An 18,612-nucleotide genomic window follows, 5' to 3' on the forward strand; every position below is an offset into this window, starting at 1 on the left:
TAAACTTCATAGTGACCTCTGATGACTTCAGATATTTCAGGAATTCTACCTCTGTTCTTGTTAAGAGATATATCATGGTACAGTGTCAGGGCCGAGTTCCTCCCTTAGCCATTTTTATCCCCAGAGAAATGTATGGTAATCTAAACAAAACCGAAGGTTAAGGACAAGTGGTTACTTATGGCTATGCCTTGGAACGACTTTTATTTTTCAAAAATGCTTTAAATACCTTTGTCTTTATCCCCAAATGAAACAAAGTCTGAAGCATGTGAAATCACATTAACTCAGTCTAATCCCTTGCTATGCTTTGCTTCTCTATCTCTCCATTACTTATCTAAATGTCCCATCTGTGCATACACAGTTCAGTGCGCGAGAAGAGGATTGCCATAGGCTGAGGCCGCCTCTTCTTCTTTCTAGGTCTACCAGGATGAATTCCGGGGCATCATTATGTTCATCCAATGGAGCCCTCCTTCCGAGGCTCTCAGTGTACTGCCAACTCCTGCTCTTTGAGGGAGCAGTTGATGCATGCAGGGCTTAGAAAACCATGAATTTTCTGGACAAAGGTAAAGGACCCCTGGACGGTTAAGTCCAGTCAAAGGCTACTATGGGGTTGTGGTGCTCATCTCACTTTCAGGCTGAAGGAACCGGCGTTTGTCCTCAGACAGCTTTCCAGGTCATGTGGCCAGCAGGACTAAACCGCTTCTAGCGCAACAGAACACCGTAGTGGAAACCAGAGGGCACGGAAATGCTGTTTTACCTTCCCGCCGCAGCGGTACCTATTTATCTACTTGCAGTGGCGTGCTTTCAAACTGCTAGGTTGGCAGGAGCTGGCCAGAGCAACAGAAGCTCACCCCATCGCAGTGACTCAAACCGCCGACCTTCCAATCAGCAAGCCCAAGAGGCTCAGTGTTGTTTAGACCACAGCGCCACCCGCATCCCTACCTGGATAATAGCATGCAAACTGTAGGTGCTCAGCCCAGAGGCAGCACATCTGGCTAAGAGAGGCGCATACAAGGCTCTCCCCTTCCTCTAAACCAATTCTCTTTAAATAAAACAAAAAACCCGTCAATCAAGCACTTATATCCAACGTTCTCAGAGGAGAAACCATGCCCCCAAACTGTGGGGTATCCCATGTTCCATCGCTTTAACCTTTCAAATATTTTACTCAAAAGCAACCAAGTCTAATGCTTCTCTTGGACTTGCCTAACGAGTTTTGCAGTTCTTTCAATGCTGGTCCGTGACCTCAGGTGACACGAAAGCTTAACAAGCAACATACAAATTGGTTCCAGGGTACAGAACCCTGAGAAAAGGTATGGAAGTAGTCAGTCTTGTTAAAATGTGTGGCAGCTGTTTGCATCAGGGGATGATGCAGATGGAAGTAGGCAGGTAATAAGCATACATGTGCAAACTATCTTCTCTTGTGGAAATCTGTTAAAGGTTACTTTCAAGAACGTTAGCATCATCAACCTTTCAGCCCTTGCCCTAATCTTGAAACAGAAACGCATATACCCTATAGTTGTTTTTTAATTAAAAAAAACACCCTGTTCAGACTTTAAAAGCCAACTAGCAAAATCTCTCCAAATATGTTAGGAAGGATGGAAGCGAAAAGAGGGCATGTATATTGAAAGGCTTGAGTAGAGCATCTTTGTTCTGCACGGAAGTCCACAACGTATTTCACAGAACCAGAGTTGGAAGGGACCACGAGGGCCATCTACTTCAACCCCCTGCAATGCAGGAATCTTTGGGGCAATGTGTACCTTCCCATAAGAAACTTAGGCTCTCCCCCATTGTCTGGCAGTGCTGTATTTTTCTCCCCACTAGAGTAAACGGCAATTCGTCATACAGGTATGTGGAAAAAAGGGCGACACTTGCGAGGCACCGTTGATGCCTTCCAGCTGTACAATTCAGTGATTCCATTTTGGCCTGCAACATTCCCATTTAGGTGGGCAATTAAAATTTTCTTAGGCCACTTCCGGGTTAGCGCCATCGGCTAATGGCGGATTACCTCTGAGCTCCGGAGGGAATCGGCTCCGTAGGATTGGGTCTTGACTGCTGCGGCGACGCGGGGACCCTCAAAAATCACAGGTGGTGAAGCCTGTTAACCTGGTGACTTGGCGGGCACCATTTGCACCACCCAGACCTGTGAAGGAGCCTTTTTAAAGGCTTCGGAGCGGGGGACGGGGTGAGCGGCGCGGTGCTGAGAGTCGACTGCTTCTCCTGCGGAGTGAAGCCGCATTGCCATGGTCGGAGAGCGCTGACTTCTTTTTGTGAACAATTGGACTTTAAAGCAACAACCCGTGAGTAGTACGGAAATTGGAAATTTTTTTTTTTTTTAATTAGGCACAATCGGGGAAGGCGCAAACAGGAAGTCCGTCTCCCCGTCTTGTAAATAATTTAAAGCAAGGACCTGCTAACTAAGGTCGAGAGAACCCTTTCTTTTTTACTTGGTAAAAGACATTAATTTCACGATTTGGCAATATAAGTAATCTTACTGGAAGATAAAGAGCTAATCTTGGGAGCTGAGGTGCCACCCCCCCGGACCCAGGAGTGCCCCGCGAGAGAGCCTGCTGATGAGGTATTGAAGAGTTTGACAGCTGTCAAATTTAGCTGTCAAGACGGGAAAAGAGAACTTTGTTTCTGTTGTTTCTGCTGGCTATATTTGTTACAATTTGGTTACAATTTGTTGAAAACAAGGAAGAACTGTTACAAACTAACTTGATTTTTGGATTTGAATTGGAAGGAATATTAAGTTACCAAAATCCCTCTAGAGGGGGATTTGGGACATTACAAGAATGGCTGGAGGAGGGAAAATTCAGGCTGGGTTGGACAAAGTTTTTGTTCTCTTGGGAAAGTTACAAGGCCAAATTGATGTTTTGGCTACAAATGTTGCAACTCTGAACTTAACAGTAAATAACATCACTGAATTTGATAAGGATTTGACTCAGGAAGCCCATGCAAAAAGAGAAACTTGAGAGCTTTGAGAGTGTGGAGAAGGAGATATATGTTGTTCCTGAGGAAAAGGAAGGAGGAGCTGTAACTTTACAGATTATAAAGGAGAGCCAGAGGCCTGACATGATGGCTACAAAGGAAAATAAGAACTTGATGTCGAAAATCTGGCTTGAATTGGAGATTGAAGAATGGAGAGATCTCCTCATGTGGAGATCTGAAGACCCAAGGATTACAAATTTGCTTAAGGTGGAAGTTGGAGCTTTGGGGACATTTGGACTTGAAAGGAATAAGAAACATGATTCGGGCTCCACTTTTAAGTATGGAGGTCTGGCTGGAAGAAACATGGATCCCGTTGGGCCAGAGCTTCTCCAAGATCTGGTGTTTAATATTAAGGACTATAAAAAAAACCGGCAGAGAGGAATTGAGAATTAAGAGCCTCGGACGTGAGATCTTCAGGCTGATAGTAGACTAAGACTGATGGACATTTGTTGGGGATTGAAACCGGGAAAGGGGGGGGTGGAGTTTGGGAATCCAAAGGGTGTATAATTATAATCTGTTTTATTTTTATTTTATTTTGTTATTTGTATGAAAATTGGGGAATTCGTGGAAGGGAAATTGGGTCGACGTTAGAAAAATGTTTTAAGAACGAGTATTGATGCATAAGTATTGTGTTTAAGTTTGGATAAGGCAAAATTGGTTTTTTAAAATGAACTAAATAGAAAAAGGTTAAAATTAGGGATAAGAACTTGCTGAACTAACATTTTGAATTGGAATATAAGAAGGGGAGGTGTGGGGAAGTCAGGGAAATATGTTATAGAAAAATAAGGATTGTGAACTTTATGTGTTTTTAAACCTTTTTGTTTTTCCTTTTTTGATTTTTTTTTAATGTATTAAAGTTGAAAATTTCAATAAATATTTTTTTTTTAAAAAAAAATTTTCTTAGGCCACTGGACTTTTAACCTGTTTTCGGTTCTTGCCCGCCAAATGCTCATGTTTTTTCTTGGTTGTTGTACTGTAATATGCTCTGTTCTTGAATTATTTTAGAAACAGATAAGCTGTACTGATCATATTATATAATGATCTCTGGCTATGCATGGCTACTTCAGCAATGAGAAAACCATTCCCACCCCACGTTTTTAAGACTTCAGCTGCTAAATTAAATACACTCACAGAAACTATCATAAACTGAACTTCCCAAAGATGATTCAAGCTGTAGTGCAGAATAGAAGGAAACATGAATTTAAAAATATGCTGGCCCCAGCTGGCCTGATTATCTTTAAATTTCTGATTTACATTTTATTGTTTTTACAGAAACCACACCTTTTTTGATTTATTTAAAAAAGTCTTTCCCCTCCTTTCTGGAGTTCTTAAACTTATCCCATACAGCTTTAGTTGTAAGTTTTAGATGCCCTCCCTGTGGAACACCCTCCCTTCAGATGTCAAGGAGATAAAGAACTACACAACATTTAGAAGGCAGCTCTGTTTTGGAAAGTTTTTAATGTCTGATGTTTTATTACGTTTTAATATATGCTGTAACCCGCCCAGAGTGGTTGGGGAAACCCAGCCGGATGGGCAGGGTATAAATAATAAAATTATTATTATTACTAACAAAGTAGATTCAGCATAACAAGAGTTTGCTTCTATTTCTGCTAGATAAACATCTTTTATGCACTTTAAACCCACACTTCAGCCAAGTGCTCCTGGCTACTGGGTTTCCAAGGTATTTTGCGAGAGGCTATCTAGCACACTGTTGAATGTACGTGAACAAAATTTATTAGCAGTTGCACAGAGCTGCTTAGAGATCCGAGTGCCAGCCAGGCCTGTGCAACATCATTTTTATTACTTGTCAGTTTGGGCAGGATTTACACATGAAACCTTGGAAGTGCCGAGAGAAATCGAGTAAGAGTTTCTAGGTTCAAAGCTCTGCTAGTCATGAAAAACTTGTGGGCCTTTGTTCAAGTTTAGAAATGAAGATACTGTTGAAGGTGCTACATTAATTATTGCAAAGGCTGCAATCCTAAACACAGTTACCTGGGAGGAAGTACCACTGACCTCAATAGGGCTTACCTCTGAGTAAACATATATGGGGTTGCAAAGTAAGGCAGTTGAGCCACAGTGAAGATAACAGGGTAACTTTAAAGAGAGTTGCGGAATGCTCTAATAATGTCATATCTGAGCCCACGGATTTGCACTAGCCTTATAATCATATCTCTAAGATTATTGCAGTTTGATCCCATGTTTTGTAAACTTGTGCTCATTTTACGCCTCACCTAATGGATCCTACTATCTGAAAAGCACATTTAGGTGGATTGCAGGCTTACATGGGCATCTAAGCAAAACAAATCCTATGCACCCAATCGAGGGAGTGTGCTAAACTGAACTCACTGAGCCTTGTGTCTATATGCATAGTATCAGATGGGTTATATTTTCAGTCCAGCCACCTGAAAACTGGGAGTTTGCTTTCTCTTACAATTTTATTGCCTGTGGAAGTTTTTAGCTTCTGTTTCTGAACAAAGCGGCATAGTAAATTGTGAGTGGATTCCTCTAGAAGCGGGCTTCCTGAAAGCCAAGTGACATAGCCAGCTGGTTCCTGGGGCAGGATCTGGGCCACCATACAGCCATGCAAGATGAAGCCACTCGCTCTCAACAAGCATAGTGAAGAACTCCAGTAAGTGTGAACCATCTCCAGTAAAAAAACAAAACAAGTAAGAAATCTCACGGGGCACATCTGAACTTGGCCTGCCACAGAGTAGGCCTTGAAGGCTTGTCTCAGGCTACAACATAAAGAACACAAGTTGACATGTTGGTTAAGCAGAAAGCCATCTCTTTCATTGATTTGCAAGGCATGGGGAAAGGAGGAAGATCTTTCTGTAGGATGTCAGCCCCAGAAGCTGGCTGTGTCCAAACTCGACTTGATGTTATGCATGTGTTCCCGTCGCTGTTTTGTGTAAACGTTTGCTTCTCCTTTTTGCAACCGCCGTCTCAGAGCGGCTTTTTGCTGTTTCGTCAGCTGGCGCTTGATCTTTTGTTTTATCAGCTCCTGCAAGACATTTTCAAAACCCAGACGTTAGGTCTGGCTTGCAAGTCAAGTGACCCTTTGAGAACTCAAAATAGGTTGGATACAAGGAGCGACATGGCACAAAACAAATGCACGGTTTAACGAGCTTTAACAGGCAGCGGCTTTTCTGGAATTAATGAACAATAGTTTCTCAGTCTAAACAACCTGGGCAAGGTAAAAAAACTGGCCAGTGGCATTGTGCAACAACAGAGGGAAGACACGCAAAAGCAAGCTGGAACAGTTTTGGAATCTTGAGAATTTTGAGCTAGTTTGGAAGAATACTACTCCCCCTTGTGGCTGAGACAAGTAATGAATTCCTCACAAACTGCACTGATCTAACTTGGACGTTTGCATGTGTCAGAGAATCAGAGTTGGAAGGGACCACGAGGGTCATCTAGTTCAAACTCCTGCAATGCAGGAATCTTCTGTCCCATGTGGGGCTCAAACCCACGACCTTGAAATTAAGAGTCTCATATTCTACCAACTGAGCTATCCTGAGTTCAATGTGTCAATAGGAGCTTTAGGATGACTACAGAGCTGTGGTTATGCCAACGGAGCATAAATTATCAGAATGCAGGACTTTGGGCAGCTTCAAGGTCCCTGCCACAAAGCTCACTGGGTGGTGAGGTGTTGGGTCCAAACACCTTCCTTTGCAGGCAGCTGCTGCTCATTCACTGCCCTGAGCTCCTTGGAGGAAGGATGTGACCTTACAGCGAGAAATAAATTGATGTAAGCATCCCTATCACCCACCAATGCAAACAAAAGGATTGGGGGAAATGCCAGTGACCCAGCTGTCAGCTGGACCTGTATCTAGAATGGTGAGAAGACGGGCACTTTGCTGGATGGGGTTGGCAAGAAAAAACTTATTTCGATTTATAGCTTGCCATATTCCTCAGGCTCACATGGTGGTTCAACACAGGAGGGCACATATAAGCATGGTTCAAGGGGTCGCAACACAATCCTCCGTTCATTGCAAAGAGGACTAAAGGAAGGTATTTCTACAGAGTGCAAGGGAGGGGAGAATTTGATAGGGCAGGTTCTGTGCCCTTTGCCTGCATTTTTCCAACCTGCCTTTCTGTCCCAGTCTTTCCTTAAAAAGATCTGGTGTGCAAGCAACTGTTTTTGAGTACTGAAAATGATCTGTTTCAATGAGACTTAAGAACAGTGTCTATGTGCAATTAGAATTCTATTATTCTTGAGTTGTTGCTTTCCCCTCTTTCTGCAGAAATACTTCCCTCCTTTTGGTCAGTCTAGCAGCAACCATTTACTAGGAATTTAAAGAATTTGGAAGACAAAGAATTGTTTTCAGTCCATCCCTTTTGTCAGCAGATTGCTGGGCTCCTGGAGTGGAATGCACTGGCCCTTTCAGATTGTATTCTTAGGGTCTGGTATACTATTCCCAGTTAGTAATGAAAAAAGAAGAGAGCAGTGCCTTTGTCAGACAGAGTGCTCTCAGTCTAGTTGGGGGGGGGGGTGTCCTGGTGGGTGTCCAAGAAAATAAAGAAGCAGATTCCCCCACCCTGCTTGAATAAGCTGGTGATTCAATCTGACCGACAAAAGCGTAGGACCCTTCTGTTTATGTTCATGATCTCTAATTGCAAAATTTAATTTAGCTTGGATGAAATGGGGGGGGGGGGTTTCCAACAGAATTCTGTTACAACTATTTAAAAATGCAAGGCTCTTTTAGAACCTGTTAACAAATAAAAATATTGCTTGATCGCCTATATTAAAAGATAATGAAATATGAATCTCCACACCCCATGTTTTCCTCTAACCTTTCTCCACCCAGTATCCCAAGGTGCTCAGTAACTTATACAAGCCATATAGAGGCAGTTTAGGAGAAATGAAACCACCACAGCTCAATAAAGACCTATGGAGTATACACATGAAGCATCAACCAAAGCTGCTAATATGCTGTTTGGTGTCAGGGGAAACTCCCCACACCCCTTGATTGTATGTAGTATACCAGCTGCTTGGAAAGCGGAGGTGGCAGTGATTCAAAACTGGGTTACACACAAGAGTGGCTGAAGCACTGGAACCTTGGCATTATGCTTTAAGAGGAGCAAGATAATATTTTAATTTTTTAAAATATCTTTAACAGCGGAAACTAATGACCTTCAGAGACAATGACAACAGTTCATTATCTTAGGCTTTCAGGAGCAATAACGGATATGGATTTGACCAGAAGGTAACAACTTTTGCAAGTTTTAGAATAATTCTAATTGCGCTTTCAAAAATCCCCAGCCATTTACACTTATGAATACAGAGAAAGAACCACCTGATCAGTATCAGGTGAAAGAAGGGTCCTAGCTCAGTGAGAGACATAACAAGTTAACTGAAGGCATAATCCATTGGCCTGCAATGTCCTAATGAAATAAGCAGCAGCCGTGCTGGGGAAGATTTTGAGGGACTGAGCTCTAAGTCTTAGAGCATTATATAAAGTAGGAAGGGGATGTTAAACTACAACTTCCACCAGCCCCAAGCTGCAAGGCCAGGGATGATGGGAGCAGCAGTCCAATGAATTTCTGGAGGGCCACAGTTTTCTCGTTACTTATGTAGGACTTACTGGAGGAATTGTTGAACGACTTCCCATACTGCCTACTGAAGTCATGCTAGTAGTTCTTGTCCTGTGGTCATTGATGTGACATAGGCTCTCCTCATTTCTGCAATACAGAACAGATGCTTGTAGTCAGCCATTTTTAATCCAACTTTTACCAATCAACTCTTCCGAGATGATTCAGTTGCAACATTTACATTTAGAAACAGCAACTATTTCACCTAAACAGATATTGATAATGGACACAATCCCCCAGGATATTCACCTACACAAAACTTGCGAGAATGAAATGGGTTTGTTCAACAGACCTTCCAGTCTCAAGGACGTTCGTTTCATATGGCATGAATATTGTTGACCCAAAGAGGCTCTTGAATCTTTATTGCTTGAAAACAGGCACTAAGATTGACACAGGCTCACTCTCTGCCCTAGCCTGCCATGCCTTGAGTGACTTGACTTCCAACGAAGGCAGCACAAGGACCTGTCAGCCTCCTTTTGCAATCTCAGTTTTCTATGTAAGAAGCCAATAAAAGTCTCATTTCATTAAACAAAATACAGGCTGGGCAGTGTGGTTAACTACTCAGCTTAGGCAATTTTGTTAGCGAAGGTTTTCCTGGCCAACAGAACTGATGAAGAGGGAACTGTATCTGAAAGCAGCAATAAGGCAGAGCCAGCACAATCTGATGCAATGAATAATTTGTGCTCCCTCCACTAGCAGAGCAAATCAAGTAGGAGCAAGTTTACACGAGTACAAAATGTACGAGAGATTATAGCTAGTATCATTTTAAAATTTCTCCATGAGGGTCAAAGCATGCCAGTGGTGAATCAAGTAATGTATAACATTTCTAACCAATTAGTCCCTGAATATTACATTGTAATGAAAAGGTCATTACACATGCTACTATTTAAAAAGCACCCGCTGCTTTGAATCTGATGGGAGAGTTTCGGAAAAGAAATATGCTCAACGCTTGGGGAGCTTCCGTTTTGGAAAGAGGAAAAACAACCCAAAAACCCAGTATCTGAAGAACCCTGAATGATCAATATAAATTCATACCTGAAAGGCCTGAATTCTCTGTTTAATGTTGACAAGTCAACCAGATCAGGGCATTCATCTTCGCAGTCCTTGTCAGCAGGCTCTTCTCCCTGACCTGTTTGATCTTCAATTTTGGTAGATTTTTCAATTTTCTTTTCATCCTCAGAAAAATAAATTACAGAGCAGCCTGCATTAGCCCTGTCTCGAGCAGCAATAATTTGCCCTTCAGCTTGTTGTAAGGCACAGGCGAACTCCCGCAAATCTAAACTCTGCTCACTTTCATCTGCGCTATCATCTTCTTCTTCGCTGCTTTGCCCCAAATCTTTGGTGGCATCTTCAACCTCCTCTGTGAAGTCCCCTTCGGTCTTTTGATCTGTGCCGCTACATAGTATTTCTCCCCCTTCAGAACCTTGCGCATCAGGAGAACACGCAGTTTCATTACCCTCATCATGAGGGCCGGCTGGGTGAAGAAGCTCATCATCTTCCTGCATTTCTTTGGTGTAACCGCTGGCTGCAATTTCGACATCAAGAGAACATGCCCTCCTGGCAATGCGGGAAAAGAGAAAAGTCAAGCATGAACTGAGTCTCCATTTAATGTAAGTACACTTTTAGGACAAAGTTATCCTAAAGTAATGCTGGACTTGTGATTTTATACCCATATGCTGAAGCACATTCTTCTACCCCCCACCCCCCGGTAGAAGAACTGGAATCCTAAGGTGCGATTCTGAAGCAGCTGTGTTCTGTAATCCAATAAAAAGATTAGCTGTCTGTTGCAAATAAATTCAGCTCTTTTTTTAAAAGGAGGGAAGAGGAGGATCAGATACTGAAAGGGATTGGATAATGACTGGAATGAGGAACAGTGGGAGACGTCCTCTAGATCTAGGAGAGCGCCTTTATTGAAGAACAAGATATTGAAGAATAAATATGAAAAAAGATGGCAGTTCAGTGGACTGAAGCGCATCCATCCTTTCACGATTATCAAACAGCACATAATGCAAAACAATTGCTTCTCTGCCATACAGCTTAAGAGAGCATCAGAAAATGACATATACATTTAGCATAAGAGAGATGAATACACCAATAGCAAACATTTATCTGATCTGTATCTGGCACTAAAGTGTCTTTACTTCTACTCTCTCCAGAGACACATTCCGATGAGAATTGTAATGCGTGACTCAGGCCATCACACAGAAATAGTTAATGCATGTTACTGTGATAGTTAAAGACATGCTACTGCGGTTGCAGAAATCATGGCTGTAAACTTGTGTTTCTATCCACAGAGCCTTGGTTCAGGCTTAACTTCCAGGAGGACAAATGCCTCTCTGGGAACAACCTGAATGCATTGTGAAGAGCAGCGTTTCCCATACTTGGGTCTCCAGTTGTTTTGGGACTACAACTGCTATCAGTGGTCAGGGATGATGGGAATTGTAGTCCGAAAGCAGCTGGATACCCAAGTTTGGGAAACATTGGTGTAGAGGTAGAATTCGACCTGCGAAACAACTCTTGGTTTCTAAACAGGCCCACAAACTTACCTAATGTCCTTGAAAGTTGGATAGAGTTCACTTTCATAGCTGAAACGTTTCATAAAGAAGTCACGAATGCATTTCACATCTCTGTCAAAGTACCTGAACAAAAGAAGTTTCACAGATTACTTTAAAAAGGCGCGTTCAATTTACAAACATCCCACTACCATAGGTTCTTCATTACTCAAGCATCAATTCCGCTTTTCATGCTTCTGAGCTCTTTTCTGGAATTTGTAAAACATCTTCTGCAGTCAACAGCCTGGTTCGCACGACACGCTAAGCCTGGCTTACCAGGACCCCACAAACCTGCTCAATGTCATCAAATGGCCACACCTTGATAATACACAGAGGCTGCTCATCACATACCATTCAGCATTTGGGTGAGATGTTGACACCATCTGCGGGAAATCAATCATTGTGACTCGATCTTCATTATCCAACATGAGATTGAACTCATTGAAATCACCATGGATCAAACCGTGGTTGGCAAGTTTCACGATTAATTCCATTAGCTCGCTATACAGAGAGGCAGGGTCTTCGAGATGATGGACTTGACATCTACGTGATAAAACAAAGCCACCAGAATATTACGAGTACGATCAAATGGATGGCCCAACTAGGAGGGAAAAACCAATAATATTGTGCCAATGTGATCCATTGGGTAGTCCACTGAATTTGCGCAAGAGAGATTAAAGTCTAATTCAGCTGAAATTCACTCACAAAGCCTACTCAGTAGCTGGCCATCTGAAAAGTTAGACGAAAGGCCACACAAAATTGCACTTTTACGTAGAAGGGGTGTATTAGGGTTACATGGGGGTATTATTTGTTGATTTCACACAGCATGCCTGAAAAATGTGTGGTCATCACACGGATTAATTATCATGCACCATCACTTCTCAGCAATGACATGAGCTACTTGCAAACATTTCTCACATTTTCCCAGCACACTCCTTTGCTGGAAATAACATGTTTGAATCTCTCAAAGTATGAGTAACACAAACACACCTTAAGGCACGTGTGCAGCATGGGCTGCACCAAATAAGGCAGTTGTGAAAAGCGAGTTCCCCACGCCTTCCTTCTCACTACATCACACAGTATGTGTTAAAGATGCATCTCCTGTGCACAGTCTGTTTTACATGTATTGACCTTAATCACATCTCTGTTGGGGGCAGGGTGGGGAGCTGACTCCACAGTAACGTAATTACTGACTGGCCTCTTGAGAATAAAAAGTTTGGGAAAGTCAACAATTATGGGTTGGACATCTTCCTCTGTGGAGAGGGGCTCCTTCCATCTGCTCCAATCCAGTGGAAGCTTTCGTTCCCATTGACAAAGCAGAGTAGAGACGAGAGACCATTTTTAGTTATCCTGTTTCCTTCTGCAGCCCCTGTGCCACATACTATTCAGGAAGGTCCCCAGCCCTCTGAAACAGATTTTGGGCAGGGGACAAGGGGACTGGAGAGGGAATTGAAAAATGCCCCCCTCCAGTTTGTGGAGTTCCATCAAAAACAAGTCAGGATCCAACCCTATATTTTCACCTAACAAAGCAGTTTCTTCAGCTGATGACTTTGGATGATCATGGCTCACAGGTAACAAAGGTCTCCTTTTATGCTTTCAAGTCATCCTTTGTCTATTTTGCATTACCTTTCCTATATAATCTTTTAAAATTTAGTACAAGAACTGCTGAACACTTCAAAAGGATTGTTTTTTTTAAATTCATGTTTAATTAATTCAAGTTTTGAAATAGATTCGTTTTTGATTAGGCAGCTCATTTCAGATGCCTTACCATATCACATTTATAATGTGACCTTGTTTTTCAGCTGCAGCCAATTTAGTTTTGATCCAGGAAGACAAATGAAGGTCAGATTGGACACAAATGCTGTGCAAATACACGCAGTCAGCACATTAGTGGGCAAACTTTAGTGATCTTGTATTGTTTAAAAAATAATAATCCAAAAGACAATATAAAACTAGTGGTAAGTATTATAATTTATTGTCTCAGTAATAATACTAGTTATAATAAAAAATATGCACTATGCAATAAAATTCCAAAAAAAAAAAAAAAGATAGTTAGCCCAAGCATTTCATAGGCATCTGACTGGTCAGTGTCAGAACAGGATGATTGGCTAGGCGAGCCTTTGAGCAGGGCGCTTCTATGTTATTACAACAGTACATTTCTGACTTGCTATGCCAACATCTAAATGTGTAGAACAGACATACCAACCACATCCATTTTTCTAGATTGCAAGGCTATGGGTAGAGGTTTATTTAAAGTTTTTAGACACTACAATTAATTAATCAATTTGAAGGCATAATCTTCCATTACAAAGAATTATATTGATGTTACTGACAGATGTGTTGGAAGAACTGTTTTTTAAAATACCCAGCCTGGGGTGGGGGGAGGTGTGGAGAGAGAGGGAGAAGAAAAAAGTAATACCATGCTGCAGTCAGAATTTCTTTGATAGTATTTTGCTTGACAGGGAAAGGGCTCCATTTATTTTAAAAAGGAAATTAGTTCTAACACACATTGCTTTATAAGGCCAAAAGAGCTCACCTAGAAGACCCCTTTAAACCAATCTTTTCTGCTTTCCTTAATTATCCAGGGTTTATGGAAATAATTACATGCTTTCTTAAGGAACTGTCTCTTCTCCATGCTTTCGTATGAAATGTAGGGCTCTAGTGAATATTTCCAAGTAATCAGCAATTTCAACACTGCTTAGATTTTGGTAATTCTTAGTTTTATTATTTAAAAAATGGAAGTCAAGAGAAATATACAGGTACAGCTTGCTTCTCAGTTATCAAAAATATAAATAAGGCCCTGTCATGTACAAAGTCAGACCAATAGCTTTTAACGAAAACCAATTACAGTACTGTCAATCCCAGCCTGCAGTGATGTCTAAGGTCTTTCCTACAGGGGTTTTCTTAACTTTGATACCTAAGAAAGTTACTATTACACTGCTGTTGCTTTGTCCAAACATCTACTACTAGCAATCTATAAACTATAAATCTATAAATCATATTGAACAGAACAACCCCTGAGAAAATACCTTCATACTTACAAAGGGTAACCATTGACAAGTTCCATTACGACTGCGTGTCTATTGTAGTCATATGGTTTTGGAACAGGAAATTTTCTATCATGCAAAGCCTGGCCAAAAGAGGGGGGGGAAAGGTATTTTAAAATATCAGTGCATGTCTTTCTATTTGAGTTATGTATTAATATTCCAGTGTGTTAATGTACTCAGGGTTTTAATGCTGAGTACTAGTTTATGGCACAAATGAAATAAGCTTCATGTAAAACAAATAAACGCACACCAGATAACAATAAAATAAAATCCATCATATTGTAAGAATGTGATATGGACATAAGAGGCCTGCAGGATCCGATTAAAGTTCAGTATTCAGTTTCTCAAAGTGACTGACCAAATGCTTTGAAGAACCACAAGCAGGCCACGAAGGCAACAACTCTCCCTTTCTCATACCCCTTCAGAATGTTCCACTTGAAACATGAAGGTTCCACTTAGTTATACGGCTAATAGTCACTGATAGCTTTATCTTCCATGTCTACCCCCTTTAAAACCACCTAAAACAGACTAGAAGATCTAGGTTCAAAATACTTGCTCAGACATGATGTGGAGATTAGCAGAGCTTGGCACAGGATCCCCAATTGTAGTAGCAATATAGACTTATGTACAGACAGTAGAATGCTGCCAGTTTTAATTTTCAGGGCATTTTCTGGTAACCCTTATTACAGAATTCACATATTGAGTTGCCATTGGGCTAGCTGCTGCTTCAAAGATGGTACAGACATTAAAATGAGCCCATGGATAATCTTGGAAATTGGATTGGGACATGTGGAAGTAGTAATCAGTTAAAAATGGGTCACGCCCATCATCTTGACAGGTGAGAATAAAGTTAGAGGAAACATGTGTAGACCTTTCTGTAACTTCTGGCTGAAGCCTAGTTACAATGGGCCCAGGTTTAGGAGAACCAGGAGAAACAACCAACATTACCTTCATGTAGGCAAATTCTTTCATTGCAGCAAGACGTGAAAGGTATAGCCAGGACATCTTGTTTCTGTGCTTATGGTAATCACGCTTGTTTTTTAAGTTCCGAAAGGATGTCCTCCCAAGTCTATGCAGCTTCAAGGCAAGTTGCTGCTCTTCTTCATTTGCAACAATATAAATATCTTTAAAACAAAGATTCAGTCCAATTAGAAGCATGGCAAAAAAATTAGCCTTTAACACATTCAAAATTTACACTTTGGTACTTCCCTACATTTTTGATATATCTGCTACATTTCATGACCCCGTCCCCCAATCACGAAGCTAGAAAATACCTGATTCTTTTCCAACGCCCATCTGGTTTCCAACAGAACAGATAACTTGTCGAGAAGAAAGTGTTTTCAAGGCTAAGTAATCATATCCTCCATTAGTTAATCGGTAACCTTGGACAGCTGCAGAAGTAAAATAAGTGCATCACATCACACTGTGCTTATCATGATTATGCAGTGTGTCCTTTTAAAACACCAAAAATACTTAAGCAAAGTCAGCAGTCCTCCAAAGAGAACTTTTTTCCAACAATCCCTGTGATCCATATTGTTCAGGCAAGAGGAATTCTATATTCAGAGCAACAACATGGAATTAAATGTGGGTATGAGTTGAAACAACTTATTTAAGGCACCTCAGTTGACAACCAAATATTGCTGGTTTCCTCTAGTTTTCAACAGGTGATACCCAGTGGTTCCTGTCTGCAGGTAGAACAATTTCTGCCCATGCAACAGGATCTCTCCTTCCCACTACATGTGCTTGGGAGTGTTGGAGAACTATTTGCCGTATGTTTACGAGGGGGCACAGTGGGATGAGAGGAAGGGGAATTTCACTTGTGCAGTGTTGGCTATCAACCAATGGCAGCATTCATAAAAAATGCACTGAAATAACAGTGGGCAGGCGCCCCATTTATACTCACTTTTAGTTCGTTCATAAGCCAAGAGCCTGTGCTTTGCTAATTCTCTCAAAATTTTGTTACATCCCCCATGTTTGAGACTAGCAATGGAGGCAATCAAGCTGGCAGGGACTATTTCATGGTTCTTCATGCCCATTTCCACCTGTAACAGCAAAACACAGCATGATAAATACTCTTTATTCCGATAAGCATAGTTTCCTACACATGCCTCCTGTTTTTGAACATATAGCCTCCTTCCTGGTGCTTGCATTTAATACTTTTAAATACTGGCTCATGCCCTCACAGAACAGGTGTTAATATGGAGCTTTCAAACATGAAGACATATATGCAGTTCTAAAAAGTTTGACATCTAAAGGCCACCCCATGTCTTTCTTCAATTAGATGCAGAGAAGGGTCTCATATGATGATTTTAAGATTCAGGCAGATTCAGGTGGGAGCAATTCTGTAGAAAGACCACAGAAAACAAAATAATAAGGTGGGCTTGCACAAAGTATTGGAAGAAGAGAGGAAACCACTTGGATGAAAAACTAAAGTTAAAGCATAATATTCAGCAAGATAATTAATCGTCGAATTTTTTTTTTTTACATAACATTTCCTTAACTTTGTTGCTTGATGGATAAATTCACCCATGTTGAATGTTAATGTCAATTTGCGTGCTTTCAGAAGCGCACAGGAGGTTTGCAAAGACACCCGCGGAAGCCATGATTTCCCAGATCTCCACCACCCAGACCCGGCCTCAACCTGTTTTTGCCCACCAGGGACCAAGCCCTGGTCCAGGCCTCTCTCATGATTCCCTGGAACCAATCGCCAAGTGATCCTTACCGCAGTTAGTACTCTGAAGTGTTCTCGGGAAAGATAGCGAAGCAAAACGACGTTCAGCTTCCCCATGGTTTCGTCCGCCTAAACCCCCCCCCCTTGAATGGAAGGTCCCAGCCACGCTCTGGACCCAAACCGCATGTGAGTCGGCCCGTAGCTTTTCTCCTCGTTCCGCTTACGCACACACGCAGTCTCCGTCGGCTGTTGCGCACGCGCAGAAAGACGCACGCAAACCGCCTCTTGCCATCAGGGCGGAGTTAAGTTCTTCGATGTGGGCGTGGTCTCTCTCTCTCTCTCTCTCTCTCTCTCTCTCTCTCTCTCTCTCTCTCTCTCTCTCTCTCTCTCTCAGGTCCTTGCAGTTATGTAGACGCTAATCGCGTCTTCTTTCCCCGCATCGTTACCGCTCTACGGCACGTTTATAATTCGAAGTTCTGCAGTATAAGTACGCGGACACCTCAAACTTCCCGAGTTCTGTCCTCCCTTTAAATACGCCGTGAATGCTCGTATGTACCTGGCAGGACCCGCTGCCTAGGAAACGCGTCGCGCGGGAGGAACGGGCTGAGGAGAGGGCTTGTTGCCGGTGGCCTCTTTCGTTGAGAGAGCCATGGCTTCGCGCGGCGAGCGCCCCGTCCCTTTGCCTCGGGCCGCGGCCAAGGTAGCGTTCGTGGGAGAGTGTTTTGCTTCTTGCCAGGAGTCGGTGGAGCAGGCGGCGGCGTCGCTTTCAGTGACACAAAAGCTGTGACTTTGCCCGCCATCCTTCAGACGGCCCGCCCGTCTGAACGATGGACACGTGTCAGGAGGCAGTCCAGCCCCTGCGCATGGGCTCACAATCTAATAAGCACGATATAGAAAGGAAAAGGAATGGGGAGGGAAAAGGAAAGCAAGCTGCACCTTCACTGGCAACAGACAGGGTTAGACAGGACTCCCTCCTTTCTGTCAGGTTCTTCCTCAGATGCAGGGAATTAGCATCATTATTATCTCTCTATTTATACCCCGACCTTTTACCCCGACAATGAATGCAGCCTCCCTGGGGCCCTAGGTTTCCTGGCCAATGGCAGAGATCAGGGGGTGCCTCCCCAGAGGCAGCAGCAAGTGAAGAGAAGCATTCTCTGTGGCGGGTTTTCTTGAATTTCTGAAGCAAGTCAGGTATGGATGGAGTGCTAAACTCAATAGGAAGGGAGGTCCCCTTTAGCTTAAAAAATTATAAATTACCTCCTTTCATCATCCATATGGTGATCTTTGCATCTTAGCTATTTTGTGTCTTCAGGTTGCTTCCCCCCCCCAAACAAAGTTCACAGACAAGATTTGCTATGTATGTTTTGTTTGAGAAAATTTTAGTAAAAAATCTTTCTTTTTAATGAAAAAGGTAGCCCCCCCCCATGACATATAGCACCCAGCACACACTCAAATTATGGCCGTTGTTCGTTGTTAAGCATCAAGGCTAAGAGGTGAGCCAAACGAACATGACAAATAAATCTGAGTTGTTCTGGAACCTGCTGTAGGCTATATAATGGTGTGTATTCATATATTTTCATTAGAATAAAAGTGAAAACCCAATTTCAGAGAGTTAACTCACTTTTAATTCCTAGATACTCCCTGCTGGCTTGCAGTGCAGAGTTAAACATGCTGTGCCAGAAATAAGTCCTTTTAAGTTCAATGGGGCTTACTAACTAGTAAGTTGAAAATAGGGCAGCAAGTGCAAATGATAGGAGTGCTTCAT

The 18,612-nt window shown here is 42.2% G+C and overlaps 2 protein-coding genes across 8 annotated transcripts in view; one reads left to right on the forward strand and one right to left on the reverse strand.

Moving 5' to 3' along the window:
* Positions 1-5,753: 5,753 nt before the first annotated feature.
* RIOK2 (RIO kinase 2) lies at positions 5,754-17,092 on the reverse strand. Of its 2 annotated transcripts, none has more exons than XM_053408420.1 (10): positions 16,899-17,092; positions 16,080-16,218; positions 15,451-15,567; positions 15,125-15,300; positions 14,171-14,259; positions 11,481-11,672; positions 11,124-11,216; positions 9,613-10,134; positions 8,571-8,667; positions 5,754-5,986 (listed from the first exon to the last, which is right to left on the reverse strand). In XM_053408420.1, the coding sequence occupies exons 1-10, from the start codon at positions 16,962-16,964 to the stop codon at positions 5,825-5,827; spliced, it is 1,653 nt and encodes a 550-aa protein (XP_053264395.1). In that variant the 5' UTR covers positions 16,965-17,092; the 3' UTR covers positions 5,754-5,824. The 2 variants fall into 2 exon arrangements, with proteins under 2 accessions (XP_053264395.1, XP_053264396.1); XM_053408421.1 differs by lacking the exon at positions 16,899-17,092 and adding an exon at positions 16,703-16,817.
* A 195-nt stretch (positions 17,093-17,287) lies between these two features.
* LOC128423342 (uncharacterized) overlaps positions 17,288-18,612 on the forward strand; it is a 106,796-nt gene continuing 105,471 nt past the window's right edge. The window contains exon 1 of one of the 6 annotated variants that reach the window (XR_008332726.1): positions 17,288-17,547. Coding sequence is in view for 3 of the 6 variants with exons in the window: in XM_053408418.1 (XP_053264393.1) it covers positions 17,497-17,547 (51 nt within the window). In the remaining 3 variants the exon portion in view is untranslated. The remainder of the gene's footprint in view (positions 17,548-18,612) is intronic. The other 5 variants (XM_053408418.1, XM_053408414.1, XM_053408415.1 and 2 more) reach the window with 5 other exon arrangements.

The sequence above is a fragment of the Podarcis raffonei genome, chromosome 11 (genome assembly GCF_027172205.1).
Source record: "Podarcis raffonei isolate rPodRaf1 chromosome 11, rPodRaf1.pri, whole genome shotgun sequence".
Taxonomy (NCBI): Eukaryota; Metazoa; Chordata; class Lepidosauria; order Squamata; family Lacertidae; genus Podarcis; species Podarcis raffonei.

What these genes read in the sequence shown, in the direction of transcription:
- RIOK2 (XM_053408420.1), bottom strand. Translation starts at nt 16,964, where the DNA reads ATGGGGAAGCTGAACGTCGTTTTGCTTCGCTATCTTTCCCGAGAACAC. An exon ending in CTTGTCAATGGTTACCCTTT is followed by an intron (nt 11,673 to 14,170) that starts GTAAGTATGAAG and finishes TTTATCACGTAG; the next exon opens with ATGTCAAGTCCATCATCTCG. An exon ending in GTCGTTCAACAATTCCTCCA is followed by an intron (nt 5,987 to 8,570) that starts GTAAGTCCTACA and finishes AATGTCTTGCAG; the next exon opens with GAGCTGATAAAACAAAAGAT.